This window comes from Amia ocellicauda, chromosome 11, assembly GCF_036373705.1.
Source record: "Amia ocellicauda isolate fAmiCal2 chromosome 11, fAmiCal2.hap1, whole genome shotgun sequence".
Taxonomy (NCBI): domain Eukaryota; kingdom Metazoa; phylum Chordata; class Actinopteri; order Amiiformes; family Amiidae; genus Amia; species Amia ocellicauda.
Window position 1 is genome coordinate 23,718,040 of NC_089860.1, and position 14,458 is coordinate 23,732,497.

A 14,458-nucleotide genomic window follows, 5' to 3' on the forward strand; every position below is an offset into this window, starting at 1 on the left:
TAATGCAATTTCTCATTTTGCGGTATTGTTTTGTTTTCAGTGGTGTCTGGGATCTATATATAAATGTTATCTTATATGGTTCTTCTTGTAACAGTTACATCAATATAAAAATATATACACAAAGTGTGCAAAAGTCAAAGACACATTAAAGAGTTACAATATGTTACAAGCAGTAACAATTTACTGAACTGTTACTTCACTTGTGATGTCTACTAAACATGGAGTGAAAAAACATCATTCTAGACCTAGCAGGAGGCTCTGGTTTCATTGTCCATTCAACAGAGGTTCTCTGGATCTAACTGAAGACTGTTTGTGAGATTATGAACAAGGGCAACTCATAAACAACCTAGCTGGAAGTCCATAGTTAAATATGGAGGAGGTACAATACAATTCTGAAGATGCAGATCCTCAAGTGGTGTTGTTGCTGAAAACGTACAGTATAATGATTGCAGCAGGGTGCACAAATATTTTTATCCACTGTGCTATCTTATTTGAATAAGACTTTTTGAGGTCCACCGGAACTCTACTGATGTGCAAAAATCATTCTGATCAAACACGCGATGTCCATTAGCGGTAGTTCAGTAGTTTTACAACACTGATTGTGATTTGGTGAGGTTTAAATGTTAAGAGGTTTGGCTGAACTCACTTGGCTGAGAGCATGACGGTCTGGCGTCGGATGCAGACTGTCAACCCCTTCCCACCCCCACCCCCACCCCCACCCTTCATACCAGGAATGAGCCAAGGAGCTGCTGCAGAGGCAGTGACGGGGAGATGGTTGGATGTGAAACTACGAATGCTGGGAGGGGGTGATAAGGACAGGGTATTTATACTTTATTGGGCGGAAACAAGAGAGCTGAATCTGAGTTGTCTACTCCTGAAATTCAATTTATAAATTCCAATAGTAGTAACGTTTCACATTTCAAAGTGGTGTTTTAGCACTTTTCTGTACAGTTTTCCTCACAGTTTGGGTATTTAAACTGAACCCTGAAAGGGGTCTACGTCTGTGCTGTACCTGGGGTGAAAATGATAAATAGCCGGCATTAAACATGAGGGTTGCTGTCAGTTCCCTGAGCAAACCCTGCCTTTGTGCGGGCAGCCCTGAATGGTGCAGCTGACTCCAGCAAGATACGGCTGAATGATACAATTCCTGCCAGGCCTTGCCACTGTTGCCCCCCTTTTGTTGGTGAACTTGGCAGCAGACATGACTAGAATATAATAAAAGGCTCAGATGAAGCTTCCTTTTCACTAGCCCTTTCCATGACATAAAGGAAGGCCCATAGATTAATCTCTGTAGACGCCACACATGCACTAATTACAACGTAGAGACAAAAAAAATGGTGGCTGATATCCCAGTTCATTTGATGGATGATGACCCCAAAAGTCATGACCTGGCTTAAAATAAGTTCAGGCTTTAACACGGCGATGTGATATTCAGTTTTTTGTGAGGCCAGAGGGTGACCCTACATTTCACTGCATTCCTGTTTTGAATTATTATTTAATTGGCTTAGGGAACCCAAGCAACACCTATAGTTTTCCCAAGCATGCAGTAATTAGGCAACACAAAGGACTGCTGCCCTTCGAAACTGAGATGAATCACTACCTTTATACCAATCACACCACTTCACTCAGACTCAGTATTAATGCATAGTATAGTTAATGCAAGATACTGTCCTTATTTGTGCACTGTGAGTGCATTTCAGTGAGGATCAAATACATTGTTCATTCGGAAAAAGTCACAGAAAACCATATGGTATTAAATTAAACCTCTCCTGGTATCTTATTTGGAAAGTAAATATTTTAAATATATAAGGCTCAAGGATGAATCCAAAGTAAATCCTGGGTTTAATCATGAACAATAACGATGCTCATGAACAATAAACTGCTTTTAATGACGTAAGGGTCAGTATGACATCAAAATAAGTGTATTGCTTTAAAAAAAAAAGCATGCAGGCAACTGACTTTAAAAGTTTAAATACGGAATTCTAAACGTTATTTCATTTTTTTCGAAAATGTTGTAATTTTAATAGTTTAACCGTTTTCATTTTTAAGATATTATATACTCAGTATGGTACATGTGACCTATTTGTAGAAGTAGTAGTAGTAAAAAGTGGAAAACTTACATTCCTTCTTTGTAAATGCCTGCCAGGCCCCATGAGTGCCTATGTGAGAGTCAGTGAGAGAGTGGGTTGGCAGTCTTACTCCAGTGAATTATTTCAGCAGTGTGTCGGCTCTTGCCCGCTATTAGTGCACAGAAACGTTGTAATTTGCCTTCACCAGCGATTGTAGCCACATTATCTAAATTATAGCGTTGACAAATACTGGGGCGCAGAAACGTAATGTGCATTGCTGCTGCACACTGCCAATGTAAGTATGATAAGTTATATAGGCAATTTAGTTTTGTATAATATGATTTTAAACAAGGGAAGATCTTCGCTGATCTAATTTTCCGTGGTCTGCTGGCGACACAGAGATGGCACGAACCCCCTAGTAAAACTCTGCCTTTGGATAAATGTCAGGCAATATCACGCCTGATGTCATTTCAACACTCTTACAGTGGACTTAATGCACTCAGTGTTAAAGGTAATGCAATACAATAATGGGCTGATGGAGTTGCAAGACATGGGGGTTGAGAGAGGTTACTATATATCGTGTGCATGTATGCCTGCTTTTTTTAATGCTCCCTGGGAAACCATAACCTTTTCTGTTTGTTTGTGTTGGACATTACTCCAGCTTAACCCTCAAGTAAAAACAGGCTTGCAGCTGTCCACTGACCCGACACCCCGCTACACAGCGCTGCAAAGAGGTGCTTGTTTTACTGGGTTTTGGCGTTTCTGTCCTGTAATTTGTTTTAGGAGCAGGGAGTTGGCAGTATGTTGTGGGACTAGTAAACTACAATGTTACTGTACTCCCTCTGTCTAGTGGCTGTGGTGAATACTGGAGATGGGTCCCCCCTGGCCAGCACAGATAGTAGGTTGTATGGAATATGTACACCCATTTGAATGTTGTATACATAATATATATATATATATATATACAAACACACACTGAAACACTTAAAAGGCTCTTGAGCCATACAGCTGTAGCTAGAGGGAGCACAGATTTATTTATGCACCAACATTTGTGTAAAAAACAAAAACAAAAATCACGCCTTATTCTGCACATCAGACAAAGTTTGTTTTATCCAGGCGCGGAGAACTTCCACTCAGCCACGCCCCTCAAACTTGGACGTGGAAACTGCGCCTCTGATTGGTCAGCAGCCGCGAATGACAACACCTGCTGAACTCCTTCATCCAAAATGACACCAGGGCTCCGCGCAATATAGGCAGCATCTCTGTCCCGCAGACGCACTTTCAGCACCGCCCGAGCAGCGAGCGCCCCGCCACTGAGACCCGTACCAGCATACAGACTTCCACTCACTCGTGCACCCATTCATTCATTTTGTATCTAAAGTACCGGTTTGATACATTAGCCTAGCAACCAGAAAATGTTAGTGAAATTGGCACTAGTCCTGCTGGTTTTCACTGTCGCTGAACAAGTAGTGGGGACGGATAATATTGAGCTTCACGAAAACCCCCAAGAAAAGCCGGCTAACCAGCAGAAGGGGCGCCTTTCTCTGCAAAACACAGGTACGTGTGGACATAAACGTGGGATGTCTCATTGTTGCAGCCTGTTTTCCGGCTGAACTTCAGTAGTAAATGTGCGGCTGCAGGCACGTGCTCCGTGCAGGGGGTCGGTGCTTAATTGTGAATTTCAATATTGTGCGCTGATTTCTACCGATATTACCATGTGTGCGTGCGTCTGTACTGTTTGTGCTGTGTTCATAAACCAGTGTATTGTTTAACAAAATCTGAAGTACGGATTTACAACGTGATAGATGTTTTTTTCCCCCTCTCTCTCGCTTTCTCTCTCTCGCTGCATTTAAAAAGAAAGTCGATCTCTTGTAAATCCACGAGAAAATAGATCCAATATCTTAGTCAGTTACTAATACTGCGGCACAAGGGAGACTAGACAGTCTATACGACCGGAGCTCTAAAGGTGTGTGTGTGTGTGTGTGTGTGTGTGTGTGTGTGACTTTTCATTAAAAGGGTTTGTGTTTAGACATCTTGCGGCTGTGTGTGTCTAGCGGTAAAAGTTAAATCATGCATTCAAAGCGATCGCTGTACGGCCACTACAAGTATCCATTCGAGATGGCAAAGGGAACTCCTCTCCCAAGGAAGAAAGATAAAAAGAAAGTCAACTTGGGTGGGCTTCAGGTAGCTCCAAGTGGAGCTCTTAGGCCGGTGAGCTGCGTTGTCTGAGTTGATTGAATTGTGTAAATGTCACCTCGTCACGTAGTGTAAAGAATAACTGAAATGAAAAGCATGGCACAATCCCTCCACACACATTGTACCGCGGGCAGCATGATGCAATAACACAAGGGCAGCTCCGACGAGTGGCATGCATCTGATCCTGTCTGATGTCTAAAACAAAGGCAAAAGGCTAGTTTTTCTGTCGTGCAGAATGTGGGTGCTTAAAAGCAACAATGGTGATAGTAGTATCAATAATGCATTTCCTTATGAGGATGCGAAATCACAAGTAACATCTGGGAATTAACGTTATCCAAGTTACTATTACACTACATCCTCTCTTATTCCCTATGAAGAAGGATGGTAGTAAGGCTGTCCGCACAGCGGCTCCGATCGGCCAGCCAAGCCCCGGCATTCAAATTGGCCTTGGCTGAGGAATTTCTTTCATTTGAGCTCGTAGTGGCTATATAAAAGTGCGTATACACAGAGAGAAACGTGTGCCCTGAGTTGGTCCCATCTCAGAAGTGGTCTGTTTGCACACAGCTGACCCAGTGGGTAATGGCACAGCACCGCAGTCCCAGGTGCACGCAGCGCATGGTATCTGACCGCTCATGCGCGCCTGGACTGACATGTTGCTGATTGTTATGTCCTCACTTTATTCTAAACTGGCATTTATAAGCATGTACTTATAACACGGTCTAATGAACGTTATCTCCTAATGTGAATGTGCCCCTGGGTAAATGGGGACGTACAGGTAGCCACTGGTGTCCCGTTCAGCGCTGGCCTTCTTTACCGGGTCTGGGTGGAGACGGCTGGCTCTGCAGTACGTGGAGCGCAGACACGGTTGCATGGAGGACCTGGCGGAGTCGCGGCCCACACGGCGGGGCACCGGTCACCTCACTGACGGGCGCGGTCTGTCGCAGCGCCCTGGTTTCACTTCTACTGGGCTGCAGTACCGCATATTTTAGAAAATGAAATGGATATCAGATCATGTGTTGCTACTTTTATTCTAAAACTGTTATTGGATTTGTATGTGTAGGCACGGTTAACTTATTTCAATGCAATTAATGGAAAGACAGTACTTTTTAAACGGTAGTGTCCATGTTGTAAATGTTCATGAAATATGCACTTCGGCCCACGGTTCATACTAATCAGGCCACGTTTTCTGCTTTGCTTTGCTCTGATGCACCTCAGCGGAGCTATTCACAGGCTGTGCCCTTTCGGTTTTCGAGAAGGTCGGTCACAGAGTTGCGTCTCTCTCCATTCATCACTAAGAGCAGATGGTATTTCATCATACAGTCATCCCAGGAAGCTTCAGCCGAGGCTTAAAAATAGATACAGTGCATTCAGTCAATGGGGCACCCCAAAGGTATACACATCTACCCCCACCCCTCTTCTTTCCCTGTTCAAAATCACTTGCAGTAGCAGTTGTGTTGAAACATTTAATTACTTTTCACCAAAACAAAAATCTGGAGTTTCAATTTCGTGACACTTTTTTCCACTTTATTTTGTGTATACAGCTGTAAGTATAACAGTAGTAAACTGTGTGTGTGTGTGTGTGTGTGTGCAAAGGTGCAAAGTAATCCTGTAATCCATCAGAATTCTTGTTTAAAGAATACAAATTGAAATAATACTAATCATAGTCTGGAAAATATTCAGAATTATGTCATGTTGGTGTAATAAATTAAAAGGTCCAGAGTCCCAAGTCAATTAAATTAATTGATGTTACAATATTCAGATGCGCTGTAGGTGAGGACTGAAAATGATAAATTGCCTTTGCAGGGGACTCTCGAGGTTTATATATTCAGTCCAGGGAGATTTGACATCCAGGCAGGGTGCACAGCCACACTCGTACGGCACCTAGCTTGGGTCACATTCACCCCTTTGACTTCAGATCCGTGTTGTTCCTTCTCATTCTCAACTAATGAGGAAGTGTAAGCATGTGATATCCCTTATCAGGTTACTGTCTCAAGTGTCTCAGCTTGTTCTTATTTACACCTTTCTCTTTGTGGTTCACCAGGTTTTTTTGTTTTCTTTTTCTGGAGAGGGGTATAAAATAAAAGAAGTGAGAAAAACATAAAAACCTGTAAAACCGCATAACCTTTACTGGGTCTTTTGCATCAGTTGAACAATATCTAAGTCCACAAGCATCCACAGAAAGCAGATTCTGCATGGGGGCTATTGACTTTCCCTTCAGCTGGGTCTTGCCCTATCTTGATGACGATATGGTTTTACATTTTGAAACCCCACTTTTACGCATTGGTGGTTGCATTCACAGTGCAGGGTGTCCATGTAGTCTGCACTTTTGCAAGCTCTATTCACTGTTGTACTTTGTTTGGCACTGCTTGTTCTCATTTCATTTTGCTATAGGTGTTTAAGACTGTCATCATGTTAAAGTATAATTACATTAAGGCTTGGCTGCAGCTCTAGAAGGGCCCCTCCCTAATCTCATCCCTATAAATCAAACCGCTATTAACTACTTCCTCTCCAAGAGTAGCTCAGAATATGAGGGAGCAATTAGCCTTTCTATAGGACACACTCTGTGCTGTTGCTCCTTACCCTCGTTACATTGCAGTGTGGCACTGCCTCTTCGGTATTTCAGCATTTTGCCAGCCTCCCAGCCCCGTGAGGAATTTCATAAGCATCTACACCCAGACTTCACTAGTTCCCAGATTTCAGACCTCTGGACCCACTGTGTAGAATGTACATGGCTAGGACTTTGCCTCCAAGCAATAGCTAGAATGACACCCCCCCCAGTGAAACCCCAGAGACAGAAGAGCTCATCTCAGTGTTACAGCAGATGGGCAGCTCTGAGGAATCGTGGTAGCACTGTGTGGCAGTTATCGAGCCAGATATTTTTATTAGCCCTGCAGATATGTTGACCCAGAATCTTGGATTGTTTCCCTCTGCATGCTGTGTTTAATGTATTTGTATTATTTTATTTTAAGTTTTTTTTATTATTATTATTATTATTATTATTATTATTATTATTATTATTATTATTATTATACATGGGGGCGACGGGAATTATAGTTTGGTTGTTGTTGTTGTTGTTGTTGTAAAATGGTTTCAAACAAGTAACCAAGCTCATTCTGTTGTCCTATCCCTTTGCCGGCCACCCTCTCAGCCGAGATCCAGCACTGCTTGGTCAATGCTGGGGACGTGGGCTGCGGCGTGTTTGAGTGCTTCGAGAACAACTCCTGCGAGATCAGAGGATTGCAAGAGATCTGCATGACTTTCCTTCACAATGCAGGGAAGTTCGATTCCCAGGTAAAAAACATATATACACACACACACACACACACACATACATATATATATATATGAGAGAGAGAGAGAGAGAGAGAGAGAGAGATTTCCATAGAACTCTGTTGGGGGGGATCAACCCTAAAACACTTCCGCCAGCACAAGACCTCATGTTAGGGATGTTACAGTTTAAAAAGATTTTAGTTTTTTTTTGTGGGGGGTTGGATGTGCACTTATTAAACAGACCACTGTGTTGTAGCGCAGTCCACGGTACAGGCACTGAGGAGGCTAGAGTACCGCTATGAAACCACACAGAGGAACGGAGCGCCCGGGGGGAGCTGTCAGACTAAGACTCTTCCAGTCTCACCGGAATGGCATCTCCTCATTAGACACAGACTCAAACCCCTGGGTGGAAACTTTACCCTGCTCTGTCACTGACCAGGAGCAATCTGCCAACATCACAATATCAGTTACTCCAGCCTGGCACACACAGCACAAGGCACAGAAGTAGCCATAGACTAAAAAAACACATTTGAAGGAAGAGAAGAAGACTAATAATGACCTCAAAAGCGAATCCTTCACTTCTAAGCAACTTGGTGATGGGTCTGCCTCTCTAACCTGCTTCCCCACGGCCTGCATCCATGTCCTCAACACCCTTTTCTTTTCCGACCGGGCAGGGCAAGTCCTTCATCAAAGACGCCCTCAAGTGCATGGCCCATGGACTGAGGCACCGCTTCAGCTGCATCAGCCGCAAGTGCCCGGCCATCAAGGAGATGGTGTTCCAGCTGCAGAGGGAGTGCTACGTCAAGCACAACCTGTGCTCCGCCGCCAAAGACAACGTCAACGTCATGGTGGAGATGATTCACTTCCAAGATCTGTTTCCGAAAGGGTGAGTGCCCCCGTCCTCCCACAGCAGGCAGATCTGTTTCTGTTCTGCATCAGTTCAGATTTACAAACTTTTATGCAGAGTGTTGTGCAATTAAGCCATTCAGAGCTGACCTAGAAAGGAAAACCAAGACATCCCTGACCCACAGCAAGCCGTCTCTTCTCCGGTGCTAGAGTTCCTTCCATTTTCCATAAATTGCGTTCCAGCTTAACTTTCAATTAGGTAATCGGACCCTGAGGAATTCAGGACCAGGGCTTAAGTCCTCACATCCTGTTAAATCCCCGCCATTGACAGAACTGTTTGGGGACTCAAGTGACAGTTTAGAAAATTAAATCTACTTTACTCGTTATCTGCCAATGTGAGGCCCAGAGATGCCACGGGCCCAAATCAACACGTGACTATAACATGCAGCCAGAGCACAATGTCAAAAACAACACCTGCCTGTTATCTGAATGACACAACCGTACCCTGTGTGTTATGTTTGTAAGTTATTATCTACTTGTGGTTGCATGTTAACTTAAAAATGAATGGCTGGGGGCAGAACGTTCTTCCTTTGCCGTCAAAACAAAGCTCAAGTTCAGCGAACTCCAAAAAGATTAATTAATCTCAAGCGGCTAAATTTAGAAACTTGTGCAGACGTTCAAACAATTGAGGGGAGACAAAAGGTCCCAGTGATCAAGGTGATTCCGTTATTGCAAAAGGAAAATAGAAAATGCCCTCAAGACATTTCAGAGCAATCCCGAGAGTTAAATTTCTTAAGAGAATGAGAGAGAGAGAGAGAGAAACGGAGAGAGAGAGACTCCAATGTCTAGGTGCAGTCTGTGTGAATCAGCTTCAGTGGAACACAGACTGATGTAACATTTCAAGTTCAATTTACTTCACTTTTTGCAATTTTATAGTTTCTTATGCAACAGTAAGCTTACAAAAGCATGTTGTCCCCGTTCTATTTTTGTTTGTGGCTTGTCCCTGGTTTTTAATTTAGGAATGTTTTGCAGCTCTAGACAGAAAGCCAAACAGCAGCGCAGAAGAAGTGAAGTAATATATTTTTTTTTACTTTCATTTTTTTCTAGCAGTTCAATAAGAAACAGGACTATCTTTGTTTATTTTATGCCACTTTTTTTCTTTATATATATATATATATATATATATATATATATATATATATATATATATGAAAGGATTCTGTTACTTTATTCCCCGATGGCTGTGTATGTTTTACAAGGCTGCGATTATGTTACAGAAAGCTGTGGGAGGCTGCGCCTCACAGATTGGTTCAAGGCACACAGAATTAACAGGGTCAGTGCATCTGCACGGTATCAATGCTGCTTCACATTAGCCATTCTGAGGAACCATCTAGTCTGTGCTGAGGTTCTGCTGGCAAGAAATGTGGAAGGTCTGGCTAGGAGCATTATCATTCTTTAAATTATTATTATTATTATTTCTTTGCAGACAGCACCCTTACTTGTTGTTGTCACCAAATACACACTTTTCCAAAAACCATCATGAGCAGAATAATTCCATTTACAACAGTCCTGATAAAAGTGAATCAAAACACAAAAACTGGCGAAAACTGCATCTCCCATGCCTCTGTACTCACTGAGCATCTGAGGTTACCCATGAAACTGTAGACTCCTGGACTGGACTGCAATCATAGTGCATTGAGCGGGTCCCGGTGCGATCCACTTTATTACCTTTCCTTTTCATGCCATTTTGTTCGCTCTGTGAGGAAGGAGGGTAGAGGCTGGGTCGCAGGAACTAACCAGCCATCTCTGCTCTCGACTCCTGAAGGTTTCAATCACAGCGCCTCTGGTCTTTCCCTCGCAGGCCCTACGTGGAGCTGGTGAACATCCTGCTGGGCTGCGGGGAGGAGGTGAGGGAGGCACTGATCCGCAGCGTGCGGCAGCAGTGCGAGCAGAACTGGGGCGCCCTGTGTGACAGCCTCAGCTTCTGCCCCCTGGGGCGGCCCGACGAGCACCCCTCCCCCGTCACCCCCCCACCCGAGCGGAGACACGCGGACCCCCCCCACCGCCCCGGCAACAGAGGAACGCTGGACCCGGCCCAGACGCAGCCCGAGGCCGAGAGGGAGGCCTCCAGGACCTCCAGGCAGGGCGAGAAGGAGAAGGGGGCAAAGGCGCACAGTCGCAGGGGACAGGCTCCGAGGCGCGGCAACAGCGAGGCAGACCGGGCGGAGCAGGAAGAGCCTGAGAACACCGACATCCGGAGGTGAAACCGACAGCGCAGGGGCCCGACGAACTTACTGTCTCTGAATGAGCAAATAAATGAATAAAACAACATAATATAATAAATAGGTAGATCAATAAATACGAGAGAGAGAGACCGAGGCAGAGAGAAAGATCCCAATTCCCCATTTGCAGTCATTCCAACACCTCTTCACCATAACTTTGCAGGGTATGTGTGGTGCAGTGCATTTTGTTATTTTAAGGCCAGATTATTGTTATTATGATTATTATTAATTTACTCGTGATATTGCATTTCCAATTTTTATCATTTTTAATATTTTTCTTCCTTATACTACATTTTCAATATATATGTGTATATATATATCTACCCATCGATATCGATATATACAGAATGTGTGGCACTGTGTGTGTGCCTGTATATACACACACGTAACCACACACTCTCCAGAAGATAGCTTTCCCTGATAATGCTACAGATAGTACAATACTTCACAGAACAGAACAGACTGGATTGTAAATATGTAACATATTTGTTTTGTTTGTTTCTTTTTTTTAAGTTGAAGATCTGTTTGTATTATAATTCTATACTTGATTGTTAAGTAACAACTGTACAGGATTGAAGTCCAGTTCTGGCACATATGATATAAAGTGCATAAGAGGTTATGGCATTAATAACATTTTTTTTTTTTTTTTTTACAAGTAAACTGCCTGCTACACCAGTTTCCACAGCTTCACCTTGTCCCACAGGAAAATAATTAGCCTTGCAGCTGATATTTTGTTGCAATGTGTTTATGGCGGGGTCGGGTCGATTCCTGTTCCGTTTGTAATTCTTCTCTCAATTCAATTCCAATTGGAATTGGAATTTGGAACAGGTCTGAATAAGGGAATTGACCCCCACCCTGATTTACAGATAGCTTACTGGTTCTGGTTCGTCTTTCCAGCAGAGTAGTTTACCTTCATTGTAGGCCAAACAGAAATACAATCGACAGTAAGATCTGTAGAGATGCCTAAGCCCTTCTACACTCACTCTATCGGTTCAAGTGGAATAATGGAGATCACCACCATGTAGTCTATACTACTCCCTACTGGAATTATGTGAGAAAACATCTGCAGAAAAAAAAAATTGACTTATCTACAAGGATTACACACATTATATATAAATATATATATATTAAAAAGTGCGTGTGTACATATATGTATACACACACTTATTTTATTTTTTTTACGAAAAAAAATAATGAAATGACACCGATTTAACTGCCAAGAACGGAACTGGAGCCAGGTCTCAATAGAGTCCCTGTATCTGAGGAGCAGATAACCAAATCACCACGAGTTGCTGCAGCCGCTTGGGCCGCGTGCCCAGAGGCGAGGTGTCGTATTCTAGTCTTCTTCAGGAATGTCGATCAAACGGGTCCACAGATGCCACTGCTCTTCCAGGTGTACGGAGAGCGTTGCTTTCTTGGGAACTTTCCTTTTGTCACGCAACGGTCAGGAAGCTGCGGGATGCACAGCCCACGCCAGCCCACCTGCCCTCCTGACACCCTTCTGGTGCTTCTGATCAGCCAACTGTTTTCATGTCTTCATGTTATTCTAGTCTGTTTTTTTTTTTTTTTTAGAAACCACCTAACCTATTTTCTCCCCCCCACCCCCAATGTTAATCTTTCCTGGGGTTCGTGGTCGTAGAACAAAAGGTCTCGCTAAAGGTCGCAGTTCACAATGCAGACCGATCAAAAGGAGAAGTGGCCCACATCTGAGCTGTGGAATAAGGTTAAGTCCACAGAAGGAGCTTCACGAATGGTTACTGAGATCGCTCTGTTTGCCGAGGCCGTTCCAAGAATGCTGCTGGTGGGCAGCCAGCTGGAGCCCAGGGAGATGCAGCGCTCCCGGCCTGCGAGTGTAACACTGTGCGCTTTAGTTCCTCTGCTATGCCATGCTGCTCTTTGGTAATATATATATAATCTTACATTCTCAGTTATTAATTTATTTTCTACGCTCTCGGATAGATCCGCCGCAGTGCAGCCTCTCCGCAGTGACACACTTCGCAAAAGGAAGCATTTACAGCGCAGTACACTGTGTGGGGTAGGGTAGTAGCTAGGCAACCTGTCTGTATCTTCCACCACTGCTTTATTCATAACCCACAATGCACAGGAGCAAAATACAGCAAGATGCTCAACTTCTTCAAATCACAGTTTGTCTGTTCTTTTTTTTGTTTTAATTCTCCTAAAAACAAGCCGATAGATAAACGGGTAAATAAAGTCCTAGTTTAACTTCAGCTCTGTGCCCATACCACTGCTGAGATAGCATTACAAAAAGGAAAAAACTATTGATGATTGAACTATGATAAAAATAAAAATGATAACAAGTTTGCCAATTATCCTTAACTGTCCTCTCCTGCATGTAGCAACAGAAATGTGCAGGTTGATGTGCCCGCCACAGCACAAGTAGAGGAATGAATATGCACAGACACACAGAAAATAACAAGGGTTAACAACACGCATCACCTCAGAATATTTATCTTCATTGGTTCAGACACATAAGACAAAAATGTATCTTGATTTAATTAAAAAAAATGATTTTTCCATGGGTCATTTTTTGTATGTGACGATTTTTTGATTATTATTTTTTGTTCCTGTTTTTGTGAAGGTTCACGTGTGTTTGCCTACTGATTCCATTGATACTATATTGTAAATATTTCACATTTCTATTTATTTCCCTTACTCTTGCTGTTTATTTGTTGTTAGTCATATAACCCATTGGATTCGTGGCCTTCCTGTCAGCCTGTACCTGTGTTGTACATATTCATGCCACTAGTGAGGTTTGTTATGCAATGTATCATTTTATACAAGTCTATGATTATATTGACAGCGATGTTCTACATTATTTATTAAACTCTTTCTTAACGTATTACTGGACGTGGTGTTTTTGTTTTGTGTTCGCACTGACCCCCAGTTTGATCTTTCTACTGCCCCGCATATGGTTTGTTCTGGGACCAGCACAAAGCCATCCTGAGCAGTATCACAGTCTCGGGATTGATCTAATCAGAACACTTCATTCCTCCGAAACCAAGGTCTTAGCTTTGTGAAAACCCCAGCTCATGCACTGTCCAATGTACCAATCATGAGTCACATCACTGTATTGAAGTACTGTCCTGAATCTGAACAGAGTTGCTGAGGCATGTGGAATGAGAGGGCCACCGAGGCCTTCGTTAGCGAGGGACCACACGTCCACAGGCGCTCCTCTCCTGCTGGCACATGAGTGGCCTTCAGCTTCCAAGTGCATGACACTCAACGGCTCCTCCAGAGACCTCTCCTGCACTCCAGCCATGGCCTCGGCTCCGATGATGTCAGCCCAGGTCCCCACAGCCACATAAAGCACACATAAAGCTGTCATGCCTGGCGGGGTCTTGGCTGGCTGCAACAGAGTCTTGCCGCTCAAGACTACACTACACACTACCTGCTATAAAAGAGCTGGGAGATCTGGAGCAGTGACATAGGATCAGGCAGCTCTGTAAATATGCTCCCCAAGGCCGGGCTGGGCTGAGCTGCCCTGTGCTCAGAGAGAGGGAGTGCCAGCACACAGAGGACCCGCCAGCTGACTACCGCCTTGCTTTCACCTCCATCCTAAGCAGGGTAACTGGATCTGATCTGGGCTGTGGCCAGCAGAGCTACAGCCTGAGTTATTACTTTTAGTTCTGCCATGGCTAATCATATTCGTTTACTAAAGCCTCTGCGGAATTATGTTCCCTCTCTCTCGCTCTCTCCTTAGAAGACAACAACTTGCGCTCACTGGTTGGTTAAAGTTGCGTGCAATTAGAGAAGATATTTTTTATCAAAGCACAG

At 43.7% G+C, this 14,458-nt stretch overlaps 1 protein-coding gene across 1 annotated transcript; it reads left to right on the forward strand.

Moving 5' to 3' along the window:
- Window positions 1-3,308: 3,308 nt before the first annotated feature.
- stc2b (stanniocalcin 2b) lies at window positions 3,309-13,523 on the forward strand. Its single transcript, XM_066717032.1, has 4 exons — window positions 3,309-3,626; window positions 7,414-7,556; window positions 8,210-8,421; window positions 10,243-13,523. The coding sequence occupies exons 1-4, from the start codon at window positions 3,485-3,487 to the stop codon at window positions 10,643-10,645; spliced, it is 900 nt and encodes a 299-aa protein (XP_066573129.1). The 5' UTR covers window positions 3,309-3,484; the 3' UTR covers window positions 10,646-13,523.
- Window positions 13,524-14,458: the final 935 nt, after the last annotated feature.

Excerpts from the sequence above, each read along its gene's own strand:
- stc2b (XM_066717032.1), top strand. The coding sequence starts at position 3,485 with ATGTTAGTGAAATTGGCACTAGTCCTGCTGGTTTTCACTGTCGCTGAA. Across the intron at positions 3,627-7,413 it reads CCTTTCTCTGCAAAACACAG|CCGAGATCCAGCACTGCTTG; the intron begins GTACGTGTGGAC and ends CCACCCTCTCAG. Across the intron at positions 7,557-8,209 it reads CAGGGAAGTTCGATTCCCAG|GGCAAGTCCTTCATCAAAGA; the intron begins GTAAAAAACATA and ends CCGACCGGGCAG.